The 24,686-nt window shown below is 37.2% G+C and overlaps 1 protein-coding gene across 1 annotated transcript in view; it reads left to right on the top strand.

The window, feature by feature from the left end:
- XKR4 (XK related 4) overlaps window positions 1-24,412 on the top strand; it is a 91,185-nt gene extending 66,773 nt beyond the window's left edge. The window contains exon 3 of the mRNA XM_058176815.1: window positions 23,309-24,412. Within this exon, the coding sequence (XP_058032798.1) occupies window positions 23,309-24,255 (947 nt within the window). The 3' untranslated portion in view covers window positions 24,256-24,412. The remainder of the gene's footprint in view (window positions 1-23,308) is intronic.
- Window positions 24,413-24,686: the final 274 nt, after the last annotated feature.

Here is a 24,686-nt window from a genome sequence, read left to right as displayed (position 1 = left end):
CCTTTACAATGAAGAGAACACTATCATGTTAGATTTTACTAGGCAGACTAATGCATACAATTCAACATTCAAGCAGTTCTTTCTCCATTCAGATCTACTATCTGAAGATGCCAATGAAGAGCCATTTCCTCACACACTGTGCAATTGTCTGCAGTATTTCCATTCTTCTGTAAATGTAGTGCTATAAGCATGAAGACTGGCTTTTCACTGAGTTATCATTGCAATTTGGAAACACCACAAAAGGTTGAGCTTACCCAGTGTAGGAAATTCATTACCACTAAATTCCCAGGAATCTCTCCTTCAGTCTCTACTTAAAAACATTCAACAAAGGACACTCTTATTTACTGTATTTATTTATTTAGCACATATATATGGTTACTCAATTCACACACATTGATGCTATCATCTCCTGCCAAGGTGTTTTCATTGTTGAACAGCAGTTAGTGTGAGGAAAACCTTCCTAATATTCAGCCAAATTGTCTTTCTTCCGAAATAATTCTGAGCAATTTTGCTTCATTTTTCCCATGATAGCCATTCAAATATTAGAAGACGTCTATCATTCACTTCTATCATATCACCCTATCCACTATCTTTCATTCTGAAAGATGAAAATATTCAGTGCCTCCAACTATCTCTTTTTTCTTGGTTGCTCTCCTTTTTGACATACTCTTAATTTGTAAATATCCATCCTAAAATGTGACACCAGAATTTAGGCAATATTCTAGGTGTCGCCTGCTCAAGTTATAACACAAAGGAATAATGAATCTTGATCTTGACATTATAATGTGATTGATTCGGTCTAACATTGCCCTTGGCTTTTCTGCAGCTGCATTATACTGTTGGCGCATCTTCATCTTGTGATCAAGAGTCTCAGATATTTTTTCTACTATCCACATATAGGATATTGTATTTGTCCCTTTTGAAACTTACCTTGGTTTTTTACCATTTTTCTGGCTTCGTTGATATTTTCTTTTAACATTTTTGATAGAATAACTACCTTTTGTATCATCTGAAAATTTAGAAAAATAGAAGAAGAATAGAATTTTTTATTGGCCACACAGGGAATTTGTCTTGGTGCATATGCTCTCAGTGTACATAAAAGAAAAGATACATTCATCAAGAATCATAAGTACAACACTTAATGATAGTCATAGGATATAAATAAGCAATCAGGAAACAGTATCAGTATAAATTGTAAGGATTCAAGCAACAAAGTTACAGTCATACAGCCATAAGTGGAAGAAGATGGGTAGTGGGAATGATGAGAAGATTAATAGTAGTGCAGACTTAGTAACTAGTTTGACAGTGTTGAGAGAATTATTTGTTTAGTAGAGTGATGGCATTCCAGGAATGCCCTCTTTTTGACTTGTGCAGTATACAGGTCCTCAATGGAAGGCAGGTTGGTAGCAATTGTTTTTTCTGCAGTTCTAATTATCCTCAAGTCTGTGTTTTTCTTGTTGGTTTGCAGAACCAAACCAGACAGTTATAGATATAGACTCAATAATTCATCTGTAGAACTGTATCAGCAGCTCCTTGGGCAGTTTGAGCTTTGAGTTGGCACAGAAAGAACATCCTTTGTTATGCTTTTTTGATGACGTTTTTGATGTTAGCTGCCCATTTTAGATCTTGCGATATGGTAGAACCTAGAAATTTGAGGTCTCTACTGTTGATACTGTGTTTTCTAATATTGTGAGAGTTGGAAGTATGGAAGGGTTTCTCCTAAAGTTTACTACCATTTCTACAGTTTTGAATGTGTTCAGTTCCAGATTGTTCCAGTCCCACCACAAGGCCAGTGGTTCAACATCCTGTCTGTATGTGGATTCATCATTGTCTCAAATGAGACCAATCACTGTTGTGTCATCTGTGAACTTCAGTAGTTTAACAGATGGATCATTAGAGAAGAAGTCATTGGTATACCGAGAGAAGTGGGGAGAGCACACAGCCTTGGGGGGCCCTGTAATTATACAGTATCTGATGTGATTTTGCTTAGCTTCACCTGCTTATTAGGAAGTTTATGATCCACTTACAAGTGTGTTCAAGTACCTGTAGTAGTTTAGCTTAGTTAGAAGTGTGTCTGGAATGATGGTATTGAATGCTGAACTAAAGTCTACAAAGATGATCTTGCGTAGGTCTTTGGAGATTCAAGATGTTGTAGGATGTAGTGCAGAGCCATATTAACAGCATCATCTCTTGATCTATTTGCTCGGTATGTAAATTGCAGGGGATCTAACAGCAAATCCGTGATGGTTTTCAAGTGGGACAGCACTAGCCTTTCAAAGGTTTTCATGACTACAGATGTTAGAGCAACTGGTCTGTAGACATTCAGTTCCTTAATGGTGGGCTTCTTCGGCACTGGGATGATAGTAGAGTGTTTAAAGCAAGAAGGAACACATCACATCTGAAAACGTGTTAATCATATTGTATAACTCCACATTGAACAGCACAGAGTGTAAGAGAATTTCACAGTACGCCACATAAAATTTCATATAGCTTGATGTTGAGTGATATACATTTACTGGGAATGGCAGAGAGCTTTGTATCCATCTAATGGCAGCATAAGCCAATCCATAATTTGTCATCTTCTGTAATAGAATCCCATGGAATAATTTGTTGAATGCTTTGCTGAACCTGAGGTATTATAGTTATCATTTTTCCATAGCAAGGTCAATTGGTCATTCTATGCAAAAAATCAAATTGGTTTGACATGATTTATGTCTCCTTCCACTCTTTTACACCCATACTTACTATTTACTAATCTGCTTCAGAGTTTTGCATAGTATTGAAGTCAAGCTCATTATCTTCAATAACTTGATCTTCTTGTTTCCCTTATTGACTATAGGAATAACATTTATTTGGCCCATTCTACTTGATTTCTCAAAGATTACAAAAAGAGACTCCAAGAAAATAAGCATCAGTTTTTTCACAACTCTTGGATGCTGGCCCGGAGTCTCAATACATGATAGGATAATACATGATATCTCATTCCCTAACTTTGGATTCCAATTCTTTCTTTTTTCAGTGTATTAAGCTTAAGTTCATCCAAACACAGTCTCCTGTGAGAGAGAAGACCAAAGCAAAGTAGGAATTAACAATCTCTGCATTCTACCCAAAACAATGTTATCCTAAAATGCACTACTCCCAGTTGGATCATACTTTCTTTCCTTATCCCTTCTTTGTCTTAGCCAAAGAAACTCTTTATTACTGTTGGTCTTCCTTGAAAGTCTAGGTGGGCCTAGGTAGATTCCCTTGTCTCTTCTACATATGGAACACTCAACAATAATATAACAAAAATAATATTTTGTTATTTCCCCTTTCTTGTGTTTATATCCAAATATTCTTGACTTCATACTTAGATTTTTGTATCACCATACTAGTATATCCTTTGTTCATATATCATTCCTTTTATGTTTTCATTTGAATAAATTATGGCTTTCAGTTGCAACATTCATTAGTTTTATCCCAATATACTAGTAATTTTCACAAAATCACAGTTGATATCCTGCATTAAGTCTTGTCTTTTCTCGTGTTTTTCCCCATAGTCTATGCACTTCTACAAGAGATTGAATTCTTGGATCACATAATATGATCTATCTTTCCTGTATTTACATGCCCATGGTTGGATGTCTTCACATTCTGTACACTTCTTCTCATCCTATTCTTTTTATTTGTTGCCATACCATTTTCGACATTCTTTTTTTTCTTCCACACAAGGTTCAGAACCACAGTTCTGAACTAGTTTTCCAGTTGTCATGAGAGGCAACCTATCTCTTGCCAGCAGTCCCTCATCTCAGCTCTTCACCTAGAGTTGATAGGTGTTCTCTTAACTTTGGTGGGTTTTTTGCCTATTTTGACTTGTATTCCTAAGTAGTACAGTACTACTACTGATAGATTGAACTGTTGTTGTTTTTTCCATTTGTATAAAGATAGATGCAAACAATGAATTAAGCAGTTCCACTTTCTCCTTCTACCCATCAGCTTTTGCCATCCCATTAGTGGACTGATCATTTCCCTGACCTTTTTCCTTGCTTTTTATATGTTGAAAGAAACTTTTAAAAATTATTTTTGGTATTTGTTGCATCTAAACTGCTTCATTGGCACCATCTGTGTAGTCTGTTGTTCAATGCTATTATTTTATTTTTATTTTTATTATTATTATTGTTGTTGCTGTTGTTAGCCTTTCTTCCTGTACTGCAGCTTTCAACAGAAAGGAGAGAAATGTACATGTGCTAAATGTTTTTTTATTATTATTATTGGCCAAGTGTGATTGGACACACAAGGAATTTGTCTTGGTGCATATGCTCTCAGTGTACATAAAAGAAAAGATACGTTAATCAAGGTACAACATTTACAACACAATTGATGGTCAATATATCAGTATAAATCATAAGGATTGCCAGCAACAAGTTATAGTCATACAGTCATAAGTGGAAAGAGATTGGTGATGGAAACTATGAAACGATTAATAGTAGTGCAGATTCAGTAAATAGTCTGACAGTGTTGAGGGAATTATTTGTTTAGCAGAGTGATGGCCTTCGGCAAAAAACTGTTCTTGTGTCTAGTTGTTCTGGTGTGCAGTGCTCTATAGCGTCGTTTTGAGGGTAGGAGTTGAAATAGTTTATGTCCAGGATGCGAGTGATCTGCAAATATTTTCACAGCCCTCTTCTTGATTCATGCAGTATACAGGTCCTCAATGGAAGGCAGGTTGATAGCAATTATTTTTTCTGCAGTTCTAATTATCCTCTGAAGTCTGTGTTTTTCTTGTTGGGTTGCAGAACCGAACCAGACAGTTATAGAGGTGCAAATGACAGACTCAATAATTCCTCTGTAGAATTGGATCAGCAGCTCCTTGGGCAGTTTGAGCTTACTGAGTTGGCGCAGAAAGAACATTCTTTGTTGTCCTTTTTTAATGATGTTTTTGATATTAGCTGTCCATTTGAGATCTTGCGATATGATAGAACGTAGAAATCTGAAGGTTTCTACTGTTGATACTGTGTTGTCAAGTATTGTGAGAGGTGGAAGTATGGAAGGGTTTCTCCTAAAGTCTACCACCATTTCTACGGTTTTGAGTGTGTTCAGTTCCAGATTGTTTTGGTTGCACCACAAGGTTAGTCGTTAGACCTCTCGTCTATATGCGGATTCGTCATTGTCTCGAATGAGACCAATCACTGTTGTGTCATCTGCAAACTTCAGTAACTTAACAGATGGATCATTGGAGATGCAGTCATTGGTATACAGAGAGAAGAGAAGGGCCCCTTGGGGTGCCCCTGTGCTAATTGTACAGATATTTGATGTGATCTTGCTTAGCTTCACCTGCTGCTTCCTGTTTGTTAGGAAGCTTGTGATCCACTTACAAGTCTGTTCCGGTACCTGTAGCTGGTTTAGCTTAGTTAGAAGAATGTCTGGAATGATGGTATTGAATGCTGAACTAAAGTCTACAAAAAGGACCCTTGCATAGGTCTTTGGAGACTCAAGATGTTGTAGGATGTAGTGCAGAGCCATATTAACAGCATCATCTGTTGATCTATTTGCTCGGTATGCAAATTGCAAGGGGTCTAACAGCGGATCCGTGATGGTTTTCAGGTAGGAAAGCACTAGCCTTTCAAAGGTTTTCATGACTACAGATGTTAAAGCAACTGGTCTGTAGTCATTCAGTTCCTTGATGGTGGGCTTCTTCGGCACTGGGATGATGGTAGAGCATTTGAAGCAAGAAGGAACATAACACATCTCTAGTGATTTATTGAAAATATGGGTGAAGATGGGGGCCAATTGGTCAGCACAGACTTTTAAGCAAGAAGGAGTTATCTTGTCTGGGCCTGGAGCTTTTCCTGGCTTTTGTCTGTGAAATAGGTCCTGCACTTCCTTTTCTGTGATCACTAGGGGTTGTGAACCCAATGAAATGGGGTCAGTTGTAGGAGGCTTGGCTGTTGTTGGTGTGTCTGAGATGGGGGTTGTGGAGATAGGTGGCTGTAGTTTCCTTTCAAACCTGCAGTAAAACTCATTCAGGTCATCTGCCAGTTGTTGATTACCTTCAGCCTGGGAAGGAGGTTTGCCATAGCCGGTGATATTTTTAAGAGTTTTCCACATGTTTGCTGGTTCATTTGCTGAAAACTGATTCTTTAGCTTTTCAGAGTAGCTTCTTTTTGCTGCTCTTATCTCCCTTGTTAGTGCATTTCTGGCCTGATTGTACAGCATTTTATCACCTTTTCTGTAGGCTTCCTCTTTGGAATGTCGTAGCTGTTTAAGTTTAGGTGTATACCAAAGTTTGTTGTTACTGTGTATTCGCAAGTTCCTTGTAGGTAGACATAGGTCTTCACAGAAGCTGACATATGTTACAGTATCTGTGAGTTCATCCAGGTCTACAGAGGTATCTTTAAAAATATTCCAATCAGTGCAGTCAAAACATGCCTGTAGCTTTAATTTTGATTCCTCCGTCCAGGTCTTCACTGATTTAATTATTGGTTTTGTGGCTTTAAGTCTTTGCCTGTAAGCAGGTACAAGGTGAATCATGCAATGATCAGAGTGTCCTACAGCTGCATGTGGTAAAGACCGATAGGCATCTTTTAGTGTTGTGTAGCAATGGTCTAGAGTATTCTTGCCTCTGGTGGGACAATTGACATGCTGAAAGTATTTTGGTAGCTCTTTCCTTATGTTTGCCTTGTTTAGATCTCCCAAAACAATGGCCAGTGAATCAGGGTGTTTGGCTTCAGCCTCCATGATTTGGTCAGCTAGAGTTCGTAATGCCTTGTTTACACAGGCTTGTGGTGGGACATAAACAGCAATTAGAAGAAATGAGGAAAATTCACGAAGCGAATAGTAAGGTTTGCAATTGATTATTAGAGTCTCTAAATTGTTGTCACAGAATTTGTAAATTATATTAAAATCTTGACACCAGTTTCTATTAATATATAGGCATAAGCCTCCTCCTTTCTTTTTACCAGATGTTTCTGGAATCCTGTCTGATCGTTCAATCTGAAACCCTGGAATGTTCAGGCTGCTATTTTCAATTGATTCATTTAACCAGGTTTCAGAGAAGCATAGGACTGCTGAATTGCAAAAATCAGAATAGTATTTGTTTAAGAGGAGTATTTCATCCATCTTATTTGCAAGTGAGCATATATTTGTTAGGAAAATTGAAGGCAGAGAAGTTTTAATGCGAGTTCTTAGCCTGATTAAGATCCCAGATCGCTTACCTCTCTTCCTTCGTTTCCGTCGTTTGGTTTTTTTAGTAATCCATGGCTCCGTGGGAATTGCCTCCTCCTGTGTTAGAATCTCCTCCGTGTTTGTAAAGACAGGCGGGGGTGAGATTAAAGAAAGCTGCTCCTTAAAGAAATGTTCCTTAATTTTTAGCAGATGGTCTCGTGAGTAGGAAATCCATAGTGAGTCACAGAGAACAATTAGAAATAAAGAAACAATTAGAGAGCATTTCACCGAGGCAGCCTTCGTCGGCGCCATCTTGGAGAATCAATGTTCTACAGATACTGTCAGTGCTTCACCCCTGCCCAATTCTTTACAATCCCTTGCAGTATTTTCCAGACTATGTCTGGTTGGATCATTTATTTCCACATGAATGAAGAGAAAGGGATATCTGCCAATAGGCTTAAACTATCTTTGGACTCTCTCTCCATCATATTACAAAGTATGTTCCCCAGAAAGGCTTCTCTAGAAAGGCTTCTCTTGAAAGGCTGTCTGGATGATGGATTGCTATTTGAATTCCACTCAGAGGGTCTCTAATCAGCATCACCCATCACTGCTTCTTCAATGCAAAGGTAGGAATCCTCCCCTTTCCAGAAGGATTCTTTGAAGTAGAATCTTCTTCCTTGGTCTGGGGTCTGTACCAGCTTCTTTTTTATCCAGAGATCCATAAACATCTTCAAACCATTGTCTTCAAGATGCTGCTTTATTCTTTGAGGTCCTGGGAAGCCTGTTCCAAAAGACAATTATAAAATATTTGTAAGGGTAGTAAGTTAGATCTGGTTTTCTCATTTAATAACTGATTTTAGCAGTTGTTTGGCTTAAAATATACACACATTTCTGGATGCCATGTCTCTCTCTATTAATGAGATCCACCTTCAAAAACATTATGTCTTCTGAGATAGAATATATTGCCAACAATAGAGTATATATTACATGAAGTATATATTACATGTAGTACAAAGGAACCATCTAGTTTTCTTTGGATTAATTTTCAGGTAATATAGACTTGATAAAAAGGAGTTTCACTTATATTTTAAGGGAATTGGTGCAGCTTTGTTTCAGATTCCAAGACCAATATATTGAGAAATTGAAGATTCCTTCAGTGCAGTACAAAAGCAGAAAACCTACATACCTGTGAGCAGATGTTGGGCCCTGATATGATTAAATTTTGTGTAACTAATATCTGTAAATTTTGCTGCCCAAGGAATGTACATGAAATATAATAAACTGTCTATCTATTCTCTTTCAAATAACAGAGCTATCCAGACCCTGATCTATAATACGTATGACTTTAACTTTCTCCCTTGAATTGGAGCTGTAAGCCATAAAAGCCTCCTTAATTTACATAAGCAAATTTTGCCAACTGTTGGTTATTGCATACTGGACCAGACGAAGCTTCCAAGTTGTTTTCAAGAGCAGCCCTGTCTGCAATAGTTGATACACAAGATAATAAGACGTAAGACTGATAACATTTAAGATAAGCCTCTTTAAGTTACATTCAGATTCAGATTCCAAATTTCTTAATTACCAATGTTACTATCCTATTTTCTGTTCTGTAAGAAACAATTTTGTTGTCCTTTTACATTCTATTTTTATTTTTAAAAGTGATCTATCTCTGTAACAAAGATCCAGCAGAACAAAGAAAAGAGCTTGGTCCTTTCTTTGAAAATGCAATTTTAATTTTATTTTCACTAGGATTTTGCACCATAATAAAGGCTATGGAAGAAAATGTCAATAAAGGTTTTGAGCCATATGTAGCCATATTCTTTACATCGCTGTGCACCTGCTGAAGATGATGTCTTTAACAGAGTGGCACTGCTTCAGATTACTATTATGTAAGTGAATGGAGAAAAATCTTTATTGGATCTCCATTCATTGGCTCCAGATGGGAGTTCAGAGGACATATAATGGAAAGAACTGAACTGATATCAAAACATTTGTTAGCTTAAAAATCAAAGAAATGACAGCCAGAACCTTACAATGCAAAGCTGATTGCAGACAACAAGCCCTGCTGAGTGCTGCCAAAAGTATGGGTTTGTCAGCATTTTAATTCCTAGTTAGTGTTCAATCACATCTAACATCTGTTTGTTTGGGATGTTTAGAAATATCTTCTTAATAGAGATGAAGCAAACAGAGGGTCTGAAGCTTAGACTTCTGTATTTTAATCTCATACATTGAGAGGAAAAGGAAGGAGGAAATTAAAACTATTGTTCCTGCATCATCAATTTTTTTTTCCCAACCACCAGGCTGTATATCATTCATACTAAAATCGTGTCATCCAAAGCGGAAAGCTAAAATAGCTAAGCAAAGAAGAAACTTGATATTATACTTTTGATATGTAATAAATCAATAAGAAATAATGTCTACAGAAATGACAAATATGTTCTTCAGGAGCAAAACTGATGTATTTTCCCCTTTGTGCAAGTAAAAAAAGAGGAAGATATTCCATTACACAAAAAATGAACAAAAGCAATGTAAAATAAATACATTTGTTTAATCAATAATATTAAAATTAGCATCAATTTAAGATTCAAAAACCATGGTGGCCTTAATGGTTAGAGTGCAGTACTGCAGGCTACTTCTGCTGACTGCTGGCTGTCTGCAATTTGGCAGTTCAAATCTCACCAAGCTCAAGGTTGACTCATCCTTCCATCCTTCCGAAGTGGGTAAAATGAGGACTCAAATTTTGGGGGCAATATGCTGTAAACCACTTAGTGAGGGCTATAAAGCACTGTAAAGTGGCGTATAAGTCTAAGTGCTATTGCTAAAAGTTTTACAGTTAGAACAATTAATAAGTGGAATGACTTGCCTGCAGAAGTTGTGAATGCTCCAACACTGGAAATTTTTAAGAAAATGTTGGATAACCATCTGACTGAGATGGTGTAGGGTTTCCTGCCTGGGCAGGGGGTTGGACTAGAAGGCCTCCAAGGTCCCTTCCAACTCTGATGTTATGTTATGTAAGTTAGATCTGGTTTTCTCACTGATTTTAGCAGTTGTTTGGCTTAAAATATACACACATTTCTGGATGCCATGTCTCTCTCTATTAATGAGATCCACCTTCAAAAACATTATGTCTTCTGAGATAGAATATATTGCCAACAATAGAGTATATATTACATGAAGTATATATTACATGTAGTACAAAGGAACCATCTAGTTTTCTTTGGATTAATTTTCAGGTGATATAGACTTGATAAAAAGGAGTTTCAGTTATATTTTAAGGGAATTGGTGCAGCTTTGTTTCAGATTCCAAGACCAATATATTGAGAAATTGAAGATTCCTTCAGTGCAGTACAAAAGCAGAAAACCTACATACCTGTGAGCAGATGTTGGGCCCTGATATGATTAAATTTTGTGTAACTAATATCTGTAAATTTTGCTGCCCAAGGAATGTACATGAAATATAATAAACTGTCTATCTATTCTCTTTCAAATAACAGAGCTATCCAGACCCTGATCTATAATACGTATGACTTTAACTTTCTCCCTTGAATTGGAGCTGTAAGCCATAAAAGCCTCCTTAATTTACATAAGCAAATTTTGCCAACTGTTGGTTATTGCATACTGGACCAGACGAAGCTTCCAAGTTGTTTTCAAGAGCAGCCCTGTCTGCAATAGTTGATACACAAGATAATAAGACGTAAGACTGATAACATTTAAGATAAGCCTCTTTAAGTTACATTCAGATTCAGATTCCAAATTTCTTAATTACCAATGTTACTATCCTATTTTCTGTTCTGTAAGAAACAATTTTGTTGTCCTTTTACATTCTATTTTTATTTTTAAAAGTGATCTATCTCTGTAACAAAGATCCAGCAGAACAAAGAAAAGAGCTTGGTCCTTTCTTTGAAAATGCAATTTTAATTTTATTTTCACTAGGATTTTGCACCATAATAAAGGCTATGGAAGAAAATGTCAATAAAGGTTTTGAGCCATATGTAGCCATATTCTTTACATCGCTGTGCACCTGCTGAAGATGATGTCTTTAACAGAGTGGCACTGCTTCAGATTACTATTATGTAAGTGAATGGAGAAAAATCTTTATTGGATCTCCATTCATTGGCTCCAGATGGGAGTTCAGAGGACATATAATGGAAAGAACTGAACTGATATCAAAACATTTGTTAGCTTAAAAATCAAAGAAATGACAGCCAGAACCTTACAATGCAAAGCTGATTGCAGACAACAAGCCCTGCTGAGTGCTGCCAAAAGTATGGGTTTGTCAGCATTTTAATTCCTAGTTAGTGTTCAATCACATCTAACATCTGTTTGTTTGGGATGTTTAGAAATATCTTCTTAATAGAGATGAAGCAAACAGAGGGTCTGAAGCTTAGACTTCTGTATTTTAATCTCATACATTGAGAGGAAAAGGAAGGAGGAAATTAAAACTATTGTTCCTGCATCATCAATTTTTTTTTTCCCAACCACCAGGCTGTATATCATTCATACTAAAATCGTGTCATCCAAAGCGGAAAGCTAAAATAGCTAAGCAAAGAAGAAACTTGATATTATACTTTTGATATGTAATAAATCAATAAGAAATAATGTCTACAGAAATGACAAATATGTTCTTCAGGAGCAAAACTGATGTATTTTCCCCTTTGTGCAAGTAAAAAAAGAGGAAGATATTCCATTACACAAAAAATGAACAAAAGCAATGTAAAATAAATACATTTGTTTAATCAATAATATTAAAATTAGCATCAATTTAAGATTCAAAAACCATGGTGACGCAATGGTTAGAGTGCAGTACTGCAGGCTACTTCTGCTGACTGCTGGCTGTCTGCAATTTGGCAGTTCAAATCTCACCAAGCTCAAGGTTGACTCATCCTTCCATCCTTCCGAAGTGGGTAAAATGAGGACTCAAATTGTTGGGGGCAATATGCTGTAAACCGCTTAGTGAGGGCTATAAAGCACTGTAAAGTGGCGTATAAGTCTAAGTGCTATTGCTAAAAGTTTTACAATTATAAAAATAACATTATAAAATTTCAAAAGGTGAAAAATTCCAAGATGAGGAATTAGCAGTTATTAATAAATACCAGTGGGGGTTCTCATAGGGATTGGCTAGCCCCACAGTTGTGTGGGCCTATGGGTTCCCCAGGCAAGAGTGGGTAGCCAAGTTTTGATCCCTTTGCGGAAGACCAAGAGACTGGGGCCTTTCCTCACCTCTAAGGACAGAATTAGTGGTAGAGAAGCCCCTCTTTCTAGACCCTGCCAATTGATATTGTTTGACCAACAGGATCTGCAGCATATTTCCCTGCCTGAATAAGTGGGATAGACTAATAATATAAGGTGAAGCTGGTTCTATAGGTAGCCTGGCCCTATACCATGTAGGGCTTTATAGGTGATGACCAATATATTGAATTGCACTCAGAACCAAACTGGCACCTAGTGCAGTTTGCAGAACAAAGGTGTTGTATGTGCCTTTTTTTTGGGCGTTCAGTATGGTTTGTGCGGCCACATTCTGCACCAGCTGAAGCTGGTTGGATTGCTTTCAAGCAGGACTAGGTATACATAATGTTTATAAATGTGAGCTATTACTGACCATATTAAACCTGCAAGACTAACGTGTGTGTGTATTGGGGGGGAGACGTACTATTCATACACTCTTTCAACATACACTGTTGTAATTTGTTCTCTAACATGTATTATATTTCTAGCTGTTTTTCATACTGCATGAAGCAATGAGCACCAGTTTGTGAACAGACATCTGCCAGTTTTATCCACTTGATCTTTGCTTAGCTAATTTCATTATTCATCATAAAATCTCAGAGATCTTCACTTAGTTATTGCACATGAGAATATATTTGTAATCTGAAAAAATGTTCCAAGAGAGGCCAGAAGATCAGGTTGCTTCTGATGTTTCACTTAAATGAGTTAAACAGCATGTTATGAGATATAGCTTCTAGGAAGGAAATTTAAGGAATATAGCTGGTGAGATAGGGTCAAATTTAGAAGCATTCTCCTACTGTGACTTCATCCAAATGGAGAGCTTTCCAGGCTTCTGATTTCTGCTTTGAGTTCCTGTTTTGTCTTTATATGATTCATAATTTGTTACAGAGAAATGAGGGCAATTCCAACTTCTGAATGAAAACTTTATCAGCCCCAAATGTCACCATTTAATATCTGGCTATGAAACAAAACCCATCCATTGCAAAGAACTCTTTAAATGAAACACTTAACAGTAGCAATCTTCATTACCATAAAGAATTTCTCATTCATATTAGGGATAGGAGTGATTATACAGTATTTTTGGGTACTTGTGATATGATAGAAGTCCTGCTAGTTTTCTTGATTTAATCTGATTTACATATATATTGAAGAGGCCCAATTTGGTGTACTAGTTAAGACATCAGGTTAGAAATCAGGAGACTGAGTTTTAGTCTTGCTTTAGCCACGAAGCCAGCTGGGTAACTTTGAGCCCATCACATTCTCTCTGTCTCAGGAAGAATGGCAAGCCACTTCCAAAAATTTCTGCCACAAAAGCTTCAGAGAGCAGTTGCCACAAGTCAAAACTGACTTGAAACAGTAATTGTGGTGGTGGTGGTATATTGAATCAGACAAGCAAGTAGAATTCAAGTGAAAACTTGGCTTCTTATCAGAATATTATTTATTCTATAAATAATGTAGCAAATAATAATACTGTCTTTATTTTTATTATATTATAAATAATCATATTTGCTGAATTTTTCATGTCTCTGTACATATGTAAAAGCTGGCACTAAATTATGTTTAAATATGAGATGTGATGTAACAGTTGACATTACGCATTACAGTCTACTAGGAAAAGAAGCCGAGTGAGTCACTAGATATATATTTTAAAATTCCAATATATAGAAATGGAATTTAAGAAGAAGAAAAATTTAGAAAATGGTTGCATGGCTTTTTACAATAATTTGGCATATCAGCAAAATCTGGGGGGTTGGCAGGGGATTTGCCCTCAGTGTGGAAGGGATTGCCACTCTCGAATTGGCCTTTTTAGCCATACTAAATGCTGTTTCCAGAGCACGATACCATAGTCTTTTGAGACTGAAGGATGCCAATAGAATGGCATATCGTTCATCGTTTTATGACCAACTAACATCTCTAGTTAGCTGTTCTAAGGTAATGAAATATTGGTTCAAATAAAGTGGGAGAATCATGCACAAAATGGAAAATGTTACATTCCGTATCTTGAGAATTAGACTGGATTATTTTAGGCAGATTATGTTTTGCACAATCCCAATGGCTATTTCAGGAAAAAGACTGTATTAAATGTTAATACACAAGATCATTATCAAGGTGTCTTTATATTAGTCAAATTGAATCTTTTAATTTGTGCCATATATAGAAAGCTCTTTTGTTATGAGATAAAAATCACTTTTAAATCTATGTTAAATGTTAAAAAAATAATGTGAAATGTTCAGGTTTTTTTAAGTCCAACTTTTAACTTCTTTTTTAACTGTTCTTATCTATCATTAACATAATACATTATCTTAGTGTCTGGTTGCCAGAACACAGAATTGTTGTAACTTTACCTTTACACATTATGACACTTTTTCTAACATGGTGAGAATTGAATCTTTAGTCATTAGTCACTATGACTTATATATATTCTCATTAGCACCCAAAACTATGTTATTATGTGAATTAGCTGCTGGTAATGTTACAATGTGAGAAATCAGTTTTAGCTTTAGTATAGCACCTGTATCACATTAAGCATTCTAAATCAGATTTATCTGATATATATTAAAATGTGAGTTGACCTAATTGTATTTATTCTATTTGCAAGATTCTATTCAACATCAAGAGTAAGAAATAAGCATTATAATCACCGCTATATATCTATTGCAGTAAATGGTCATTTCCATATTAACAGTAAGAATAGGAAATATTATGCCAGATACACACTGCAATATATTGGCACTTGCATTAAACAACTGTTGAGTATGTTTTAAAAATTGAGTAAATTTGAGTAAACATGCAGTTGACTATATTTATTGTCAAAAAGGAGTTCAAACGGTCAGTTTGAGTTTTGCATCAAATCAAGTGTGTAAGCTAAGGTACATCAGAACCTGAATATATAAAAATATCTTACCAAAGCCAAAGGTAATTAAATGGAAATTATAAAATTATACGTGTTGATAAGACCACATTTTAGAAGAGCAGTCCCCAACCTTTGCAGCTTGGTGACCCATCTGGGGTGGGGAGAGGGATGGGAATTGAACAGCACAAGTGGCAGTCCAGCACATGCATGTTTTTGTGCATGCAGTCCTTGCACAGGTGGTGGGGTGGTGCACACTTGCGCAGCTGAACCTGGTGCACATACATGCAAGTGCCTGCTGGTCCACTGCTCTCACAAGTAGAGCTGCGTGCATGCGCACTCACTGGCCAACCACTCACGCAACCCATTTCTGATTAGGGCATGGCCTGGTAGAAGGCTGCAGCCCAGGCATTGGAGATCCCTGCTTTAGAAGACTTAGCAAAATTAGTGCTGTCTGGGTAGTTGGGTAGTTTCCATGTAAGGTAATTTGACACAGATCCATAACTTTGGATCCAAAGTCTAGACACCTTCAGAAGAAATTGAAAATGGAAGATGTTTGGGATAGTTGTCAAATGCTCCCTGGGTTGTATGTTTTTATAAGGTTTCAATAAGTATTAGGGAAAGAAACCCTATTCTTTTCAGTTTCATTGGGTGTAGTAGTGAAAGCGTTAGCCTAAAAAACAGCCGGGAGTAGGTTCAAGGTCTCCCTTAGCCATGAAGGCTAGCTGGATGTCTTTGAGCCAATCACTCTCTCTCAACCCTACTTACCTCACAGGGTTATTGGAAAACAGGGAAAATACTGTAGGAGGAAGAAGTATTAGCTATGCTCACCACCAGGGCTGGGTTCTACTTACTTTTACTACTGGTTTGCAGTGGGATTGTGCGCACCGAGCTTCTGCGCATGCACAGATCATCTATGATGACATCCGAGTGGGTAGGCAGAGCCTCCCCCCAGGTTTTACTACCGGTTCGCAAGAACCAGACTGAACCGGGGCCAACCCATCACTGCTCACCACCTATGAGTTGACCAAATAAATAAGCAGGATAAAAATCTAATCATCTTTGTTGTCATTATCTTCATCTTCAACAATCATCATCTGTTGCTTTCCCTTCCCACTCTCTTTCTTAAACCACTTATAACATGAATTCCATTTTACCCCATCCCACTCATTTTTATTTATTCAGATGAGAATAGATACTAGCTAGAATCATACCTTATGCTTTGGATGCACTAGAAACCAGTTTGCCACAACTGGATTCTGAATATAATTTATTTTAATCAATTTCTGATATTGATTAATTTATAGGTACTGAGCTCTTGCTTCCAAGCAGATGTCGAAAAGCAAACACAAAGAAGGATACTAATGCTTGGTAAATTGCTTGCTCCAGATTTGATTTCTAAAAGTACTAATGATAATTTTAAGGCAGTACCTTTCAAGATACTTGTATAAATCTAGGTTGATTTTAAATAGTCTTTTGAATTTTCTTTGAATTAATTTTCAGAAGAATAGTATAGGTAGATTTATCTTTTACTGGAAAGGAAAAGAGTGATGAGATGTTAAAGCCAAAAAGAACTCCATTTCCCTTCCAAGCCTGGTTCATGTACTTGACATTTGCAACCTTGGACATGCACAGCAAAGCTTTCTATACATCTGCTCAATATCTGCTGTGATATTCTTGTGCAAACAAACATATAAATGTGTGCTATGATATTTCCAGAATTTATATAGCATTGAATCATAAAACTGAAAAAGTAATACATTTGATGTTTCATGTATTTTGACCTTTATTGTTTGGACCATAAAACCTTGTTAATATCCTGACTTACATTCAGTGAAATTTTGGAATGAGTATGCTTTACTTCAGGCTTATCTTATCTTCAGGTCAAGATAAATTTAGGGTATTTCAATGAGATAAAAAGAGAATATTATATTAAAACAAATTCTTATTTCTGAGAGAAAGAATCACAGGTGAACTTTAGAAATAGGCTCAAAAATATCTTAACATTTTAAATGCTAAATAACCTCCCTTAATTTTTTTTTAAATAACTGGAAAGTCTCTTTGCTTCATATCGCTTTCCATAATACTTGACATATTTAACAAGTTTATGAATTAAGATGTTCAGTAGTGAACAATTATTACGATGAAAGCAAGAAAATTTGAATAGTTGAATAGTTGAATGAAAGCTCTATCACAAGTAGGTAACCATTTTAATTTGCTTAAACAAGGAGTGGAAAACAAAAGAATTGCACAATTCTTATGAATGAAAAGGAAAGATTCATTTTTATGTCTATATCTAGATATTACTAGAAAGCTGTATGGTTGGCATTTATTTCTAAACTGCATACTCAGGTTTATTCTTTAACATCTCAAAGCTATTGCTTCTTCCAATTATTTGATTGTTTTGACTGTATTTTGACTGAAATGTTGTTACCTATTTAAGCAATTCTCCATGGATTAGAAAGTGTAGAATTCACATATTAAATGAGAAAATTAATAGACGTGTGTAAAAGTATAGTTTTAAAACACGCTAAATATTCTCACTGACCCTAAGCTTCTCTTTTATTGTTTTTCCCCACTTTGTGCTATTTTCCCAACAATACTCCTTTCTCAGGTCTAAATCTGCCATAAATAAATTTAGGTAAATAAGATTTTTACCACGTTTTTGTGGTTGAGTATTTTTCTCAAGTATTGTGTATTTGCTTATTTATCAAATTTATATAGCTGACCATCTCACAACAACTCTGGTTGGCATAAAACAATTAATTAAAAAAAAAGTATATAAACATTTTTACATTATTAAGATGTAAAAAAGAACATAAAAAATGGAGTGGATATTCACCAGGGAGGCATCCCAGGGTTCCATTAGTCTGCCTGATGACAGAGTCAGGTCTTGAGAGATTTCTGGAGAATTAACAGCAATGGAGCCAGCCTCACTTCAAGAGAAAGAATGTTCCATAAGGTGGGTGCCATGGCACAGAAGGGATCCGCCAAAGGTAATTTGATAGCACATGCCTGGGACCTGCCAAATGTAGCTCCTTAACAGACAGCACCGGCAACATGCCTCCTCTACCAGATCTGATGGGATGGGCAGATATAAATGAGTAGAGGCTGCCCATAGATAACCTGGCTCAATGCCATGAAGGGCTTTAAAGCTTAAAATCGACAGCTTTTTTCTTTCTCCTTTTAATATATATATATATATATACACACACACACACACACACAACTTACATTGTTGCAAAATAGGATAGGATAGAATAGAATAGAATAGAATAGAATAGAATAGAATAGAATAGAATAGAATAGAATAGAATAGAATAGAATAGAATAGAATAGAATAGAATTCAATTCTTTATTAGCCAAGTGTGATTGGACACACAAGGAATTTGTCTTTGGTGCATATGCTCTCAGTGTACATTAAAAGACAAGATACACTCGTCAAGAGTTTTATTTGTATAATAAAGTTATTGGGGGGGGGATCGGCACTTTGAATTTGACCTGGAAGCAAACTGGCAACCAATGCATCTTGTGGAAGAGAGGTATATCACCTTCTGTTCTAGAAATAGACACACCTGCCTACACCACTACATTCTGCATCAGAAAAAGCTTCCAAATACTCTTCCGGGCACCCTATGTGAAGTGCATTTATAGTGGTACGATTGGGAGGTGACTAGAAGTGGCAGACAAAAACCTCATAATCACTCAGGGTTTAGTCTGTTGTTTCCCATCCAGACCCTCAAAGACTCCACACACCAGGATAAGATATTCACAGCATTGTTTAAGTTATCACGAGCAGCCATGTATAACTGGGTATCATTACCCAGTACTGATGAAACCTCACCCATGGATGCAAATAAGCTCACCTGCCTCATGTTAGATGTGGAATAGGACAGTGCACCAAACCTTACTGTGCTCCACATAGCAGGAGCCAAAGATGGGATCTCTGTTCCTCCAACAGCAACAATGGCTGAATCAACACTGGAAAAAGGATGCCAACCCCCACAACACTGTGCCACCCATCCCCAATCCCCTGACCCAATCCAAAAGGATTGCCTGATCAATAGTATTGAAAGATGTAGAGAGATCAGGTGAACAAGGATGGTGCACAACCAGAGGTGGGATTCAAGTAATTTAACAACCGGTTCCCTGCCCTAATGATTTCTTCCAGCAACCAGTTTGCCAAACTGCTCAGACAGTTAACAACCGGTTCTGGTTGAATCCCACCGCTGTGCACAACCCAATCACACCCTCATCAGAGTTCATCCAAAAGCGTGACCAATACTGTTTCTGTCCCATATTTAGGTCTTCATGCCTACTGAAAAGATCCAGATAATCCTCTTTCTTCACGGCCCTCCAAACCTGCTCTGCAACCACTTTCTCAACTGCATGTGTACATTCTACATACAAGAATTTTAATTAAGAAAACATAACAAGTTGCTTTCACAATTTCAAAGACACTTAATTTCTATATCATGTCTTATTCACTTAGGGCTGTTAATAGGATAGCTAACAAATTGCTTATTATAGCAAGTTTATAGCCAAAAGCAAAACAGACCAAAAACATTAAATTGTGTTGCATTGCCACCTAGTGGATTATATGTAGTGTGAATTGTGTGAATGTATATTTTTTCTGCTTTAACAAATTACATGTAAGTGATATATACCCTACTCGTTAGCAAAAACAGTCTTTTTCTTAGCAAAATACTCATGCATCTTTTTAGTACTTCAGTGTCTGCATGTTGTTTGAATTTTAACAAAAAAACAACAACAACCAACAATAGCAACATTGTATAAACTGCTTTGCCATGTCACGTTTTAGTGTATCCTTCCAGGATTTTGGGATAATTGTACTTTCCCTTGTCTGGGAAAATAGTAATTACTTGGGACTGTGCTGGGATTGGGGATGAGGGAGGAGCATAAGAAAAATCATATAGTTTTTCTTTGGGAAAACTCACAACCTGACCAACTTTCTTGCTCTCCTACGTTTATAATCAGAACTGCCTTGCCATATGGTTTAACAGAAAAATACAATATTTCAACAGAGGTGTTCCTATATTCAGCCCGTTTGGCCATAAAATTAATTCAAAAGGAATTAATCATTTCCTTGAAGTGAGGTTGGTTTGGCCTGGGATATAATGTTAGGTTTTATATACTCAGGAGAAATATATATTCAGGAGAAATCAGAGAAATTGTAACAGTTTCAGAGATGGTGAATAACAATGATCAAAACTAGAAACTAAGTTCTATGAAAAGAGACTGAAGGATTTTGTGTTTTAGCCTTGAGAAAAGCTCACTGAAGGTGTCAGAATGATGCTTTCTTCAAATACCTGAAAAGATGCTGCTTTTCTGCTGAAGAAAAATAAAATCTGTTTTTACACATTGCAGAATATGAAATAATGGTTATAAGAAGACAGATTATGACTGAATATGTCATAATCTGTTATATCTGTTGAAGACTACTTCAGCTTCAATTGCAATAATACACGAGCACACAATAGATTTAAGCTTAATGTTAACCGCTCCAATCTTGATTGCAGAAAATATGACTTCAATAACAGAGTTGTTAATACTTGGAATACACTACTGACTCTCTGGTCTCTTCCCAAAATCCCCAAAGCTTTAACCAAAAACTGTCTACTATTGACCTCACCCCATTCCTAAGAGGTCTGTAAGGGGCGTCCATAAGAGCACAAGCGTGCCTACTGTTCCTGTCCAATTGTTTCCTTTCATTATATCCAATTAATATAGATATTAAATACTTATGCTTATATATATGCTTGTATATAGTATAGTTATTTCATGCTTATGCTTATATATACTGTTGTGACAAATCAATAAATAAATAAAATAAAAATGAATATTAGAAAAAAAACCTTCTCAATAGTAGGAATAGTAGAACCACCAATCCTGAAAAGTGGCAAATACTAGACAGCCCTTTATTGGAATGTTGTTCTTGAATTCCTGCACTGAGCAGGGAGTTGGACTAGGCTAGGGGTTAGCAACCTTAAATACTCAAAGAGCCATTTGGACCTGTTTCCACAGAAAAGAAAACATCGGGAGCCACAAAAGCTGGGTGGGCGTCGCCAACTTGACATCACTCCCACCCAGTCACATGACACACACACACCCCAGTCATGCCTCATCTCTCCCCTTCCAGTCACCTCTTGTCACACCCGGCCTTGCCTCACCTCCCGCCTCAAAGGCCTCGATGTATCTATAGTTCTGTAAAAAAATTCTTTTTCTTTCTCTATCTATGTCTCTCTGAGGTTTTTTTTTCCCCTCTCTCTCTCTGATTCTGATTCTGATTCTCTGGCACCTCATCTCTAGCTGGGTCTCGCTGTCCGGTAGACTGCAACAGGAAACAGTGGACGGCTACTTTATTAATATAGATTTTTATGTTTTACATCTATAGTTTTTATATAGTTTTATTTCATTGTTGACACCCAGAGTCACCTTAGGTGAGTTGAGTGGCTATTTAGATTTGATAAATAAATGCTTTCTAAAATCTAAGGCTAACTCTGGGAGTAAATCCCTTTCCGCAGCCAGTCTCATCAGGATCTAAGGCAAAAAGGATCCAAAAGCCAATGCAGCTTCTATAAAAGCATTTACAGGACTGAACTATTCATATAAAACCTGGGTAAGATTGCATCATCTTAAAGATATTCAAATACCTGGGAACGGAATGGAGATAAAACCTCCAACAGCAAAGCCCTTAAAAATCCTTCTTCCAGCCCTTGTTGGTGCTAGACGCGGCTTGGTTATTCAGGGAGACGCGCGACCTGCTCTCGACCCCAACACACTGGCCTGACCCACAGCACAGCCGCTTCTGTTGCCAGGGGCAAATGGGGAAGAGTCGCACTGAGGCTCCGCATCGTAATGGGCTCCAGGAGGAGGAGGGGGCCCCGTCTCCCCCATTGTGAAGCATGCTAAATTTCACTGTGCTGCGCAAGTTGTTGCGAGAGCAGTGGGCAGGCCATGGAGGTGACAACAGCTCCAAGCCCGAAGCGGCTCAAAGCTCCAAACCTGAAGTAGCGAGGGCTGCCTTAAATTCAAATGTACCATGTCAAAGGCAGAATGCTGTTGCCCTGCAAAGGAAAGTACAGGGACGCTTCACTTCAGCTCCGAAATATGGAGCAAGTCTCCATCCCCTCCCCCCCCATCCTTCTTAGGCCAGGTGAGGAGTGACTGGGAGGGGAGGGGGCAGCCAGAGCCGCAGCAGAGGGCTGAAAGAGCCGCATGTGACTCCAGAGCCAGGGGTTGCCGACCCCTGGACTAGACCTTTCCAAATGTTTATTCTGTGTTCAATATATTTTTAGTATATACATATGTCAGTCCATTATTGTTCTGATTTTCTAAATCTTAACCAAATAGTAAGTATATTGTCCACAATTGCTGGGACATTGGATTTGAATTTATAAGATCAAGCATTTTACAGTAGGTATTTCTTATTTAAAAAATTGAATCTGTTTCCTCTCACAAACGAATATGGATTGAATCTACTAACATCATCATAATAAGGTAGGCCATCAGAATTGGGATTTAGCTAAATGTATGCCCGTGCTGAAATAAGAATGTTTCAAACAAATCTTCATCTTCAGATGTTTTTCCATAAAATGTCCTAGTTCTCCCACAATTTGTCTGTTAAAGGGTAGCACATAGTGCATTTTTAACTGAATTCTGAGTCTTTCGGGATTGATGTCTGTGTGTTTCAAGCTGTTATATAATATTGTTGTCTTATCTTACTTGTGATATACTGCTGATATACTGTTACAGTTTCTGCCTGTAGGATATTTTTTGTCTTTAAGTTTTAATGAGTTCATTACAGTTATATTTGTTAAATGAACATTTTCAGTAGTTAAAAGTTCTCCTGCATCTTTAGATGTCTGTTACAAAATGTCATTTATCAGATTACAATCTTCCAGCATAATTCTTTGTGTGATCGGTCCACTGGAAGAAAACATTTACAGGATTGTACATAACGTGGTCCTTTCAAGTAGAAGTGTAATGAGATTATGCATGTTTTTTTTAAAAAGTGTCCATCTTTATTAATGGCATGTCCTATATTTATTGCCCTTCCTTTTCCTGTAGGTCTTACTGCAGCAGCATCCCTAGTATCTTTGGCATGGGCATTGGCTTCATATCAAAAAGCTCTTCGTGACTCCCGGGATGACAAGAAACCTATCAGCTACATGGCTGTAATTATTCAATTCTGTTGGCATTTTTTCACAATCGCAGCCAGGGTGATTACTTTTGCTCTCTTTGCCTCTGTTTTTCAACTATACTTTGGGATCTTCATAGTCCTTCATTGGTGTATCATGACTTTCTGGATCGTCCATTGTGAAACAGAATTCTGCATTACAAAGTGGGAAGAGATTGTGTTTGACATGGTTGTTGGAATAATTTATATCTTTAGTTGGTTCAACGTCAAGGAAGGAAGGACACGTTGTAGGCTTTTCATTTACTATTTTGTGATCCTTTTGGAAAACACTGCCTTGAGTGCTCTTTGGTATCTGTACAAGGCTCCTATGATCTCTGATGCATTTGCCATACCGGCACTATGTGTGGTGTTCAGCAGCTTTTTAACTGGCATTGTTTTTATGCTGATGTACTATGCCTTCTTTCATCCTAATGGACCACGATTTGGGCAGTCACCAAGCTGTGCTTGTGAAGATACTGTAGCTGCCTTCACTCTTCCTGCTGAAGTAGCATCAAGTACTTTAAGGTCTATTTCTAATAATCGGAGTGTCACAAGTGACCGGGATCAGAAATTTGCTGAGAGAGATGGGTGTGTACCTGTCTTTCAAGTGAGACCAACTGCACCTTCAACTCCTTCATCCCGACCACCAAGGATTGAAGAATCCGTCATTAAAATTGATTTGTTCAGGAATAGGTATCCAGCATGGGAAAGACATGTATTGGACAGGAGCCTCAGAAAGGCCATTTTAGCTTTTGAATGTTCTCCTGCTCCCCCACGACTACAGTATAAAGATGATGCCCTTATACAGGAGCGATTGGAATATGAAACAACACTATAAATAGAATGAATAAAGAAAACTCAGTGCAACGGCTATGATGCATCCAAATAAAAGGGTAATAATAGGGCCGTGGCAATAACTTAATTTCATTCTACAGCAGATCAGGAAGCTATAGCAGTGTCCTTAGTCTGACTACCATCATGATTATCATTTGATCCACTGTACCACGGTCAATCGCAGTAAGCCTAAAAGAAGCAGCATACAAAAACCTCAAAGAATCATTATTTTTGACTGAGAAATAGACTTAGTTCGATTATTCTGATTTTTAAGTGCATTATATGGAATTTAAAAATAAGGCAGGAAGGGTTGAATGAGTGACATCCAACATACTAGTGAGTGGGGTTTTCTTTTCTTTTTTCATTTTTAGATAAATCCCTACATATATTTTTAAGCTTAGTATGTTTGCATACTTATTTACAAAACAAAGCAGC

This window comes from Ahaetulla prasina, chromosome 3 (assembly GCF_028640845.1).
Source record: "Ahaetulla prasina isolate Xishuangbanna chromosome 3, ASM2864084v1, whole genome shotgun sequence".
Taxonomy (NCBI): Eukaryota; Metazoa; Chordata; class Lepidosauria; order Squamata; family Colubridae; genus Ahaetulla; species Ahaetulla prasina.
This window is presented reverse-complemented; position numbering and strand designations above follow the sequence as displayed.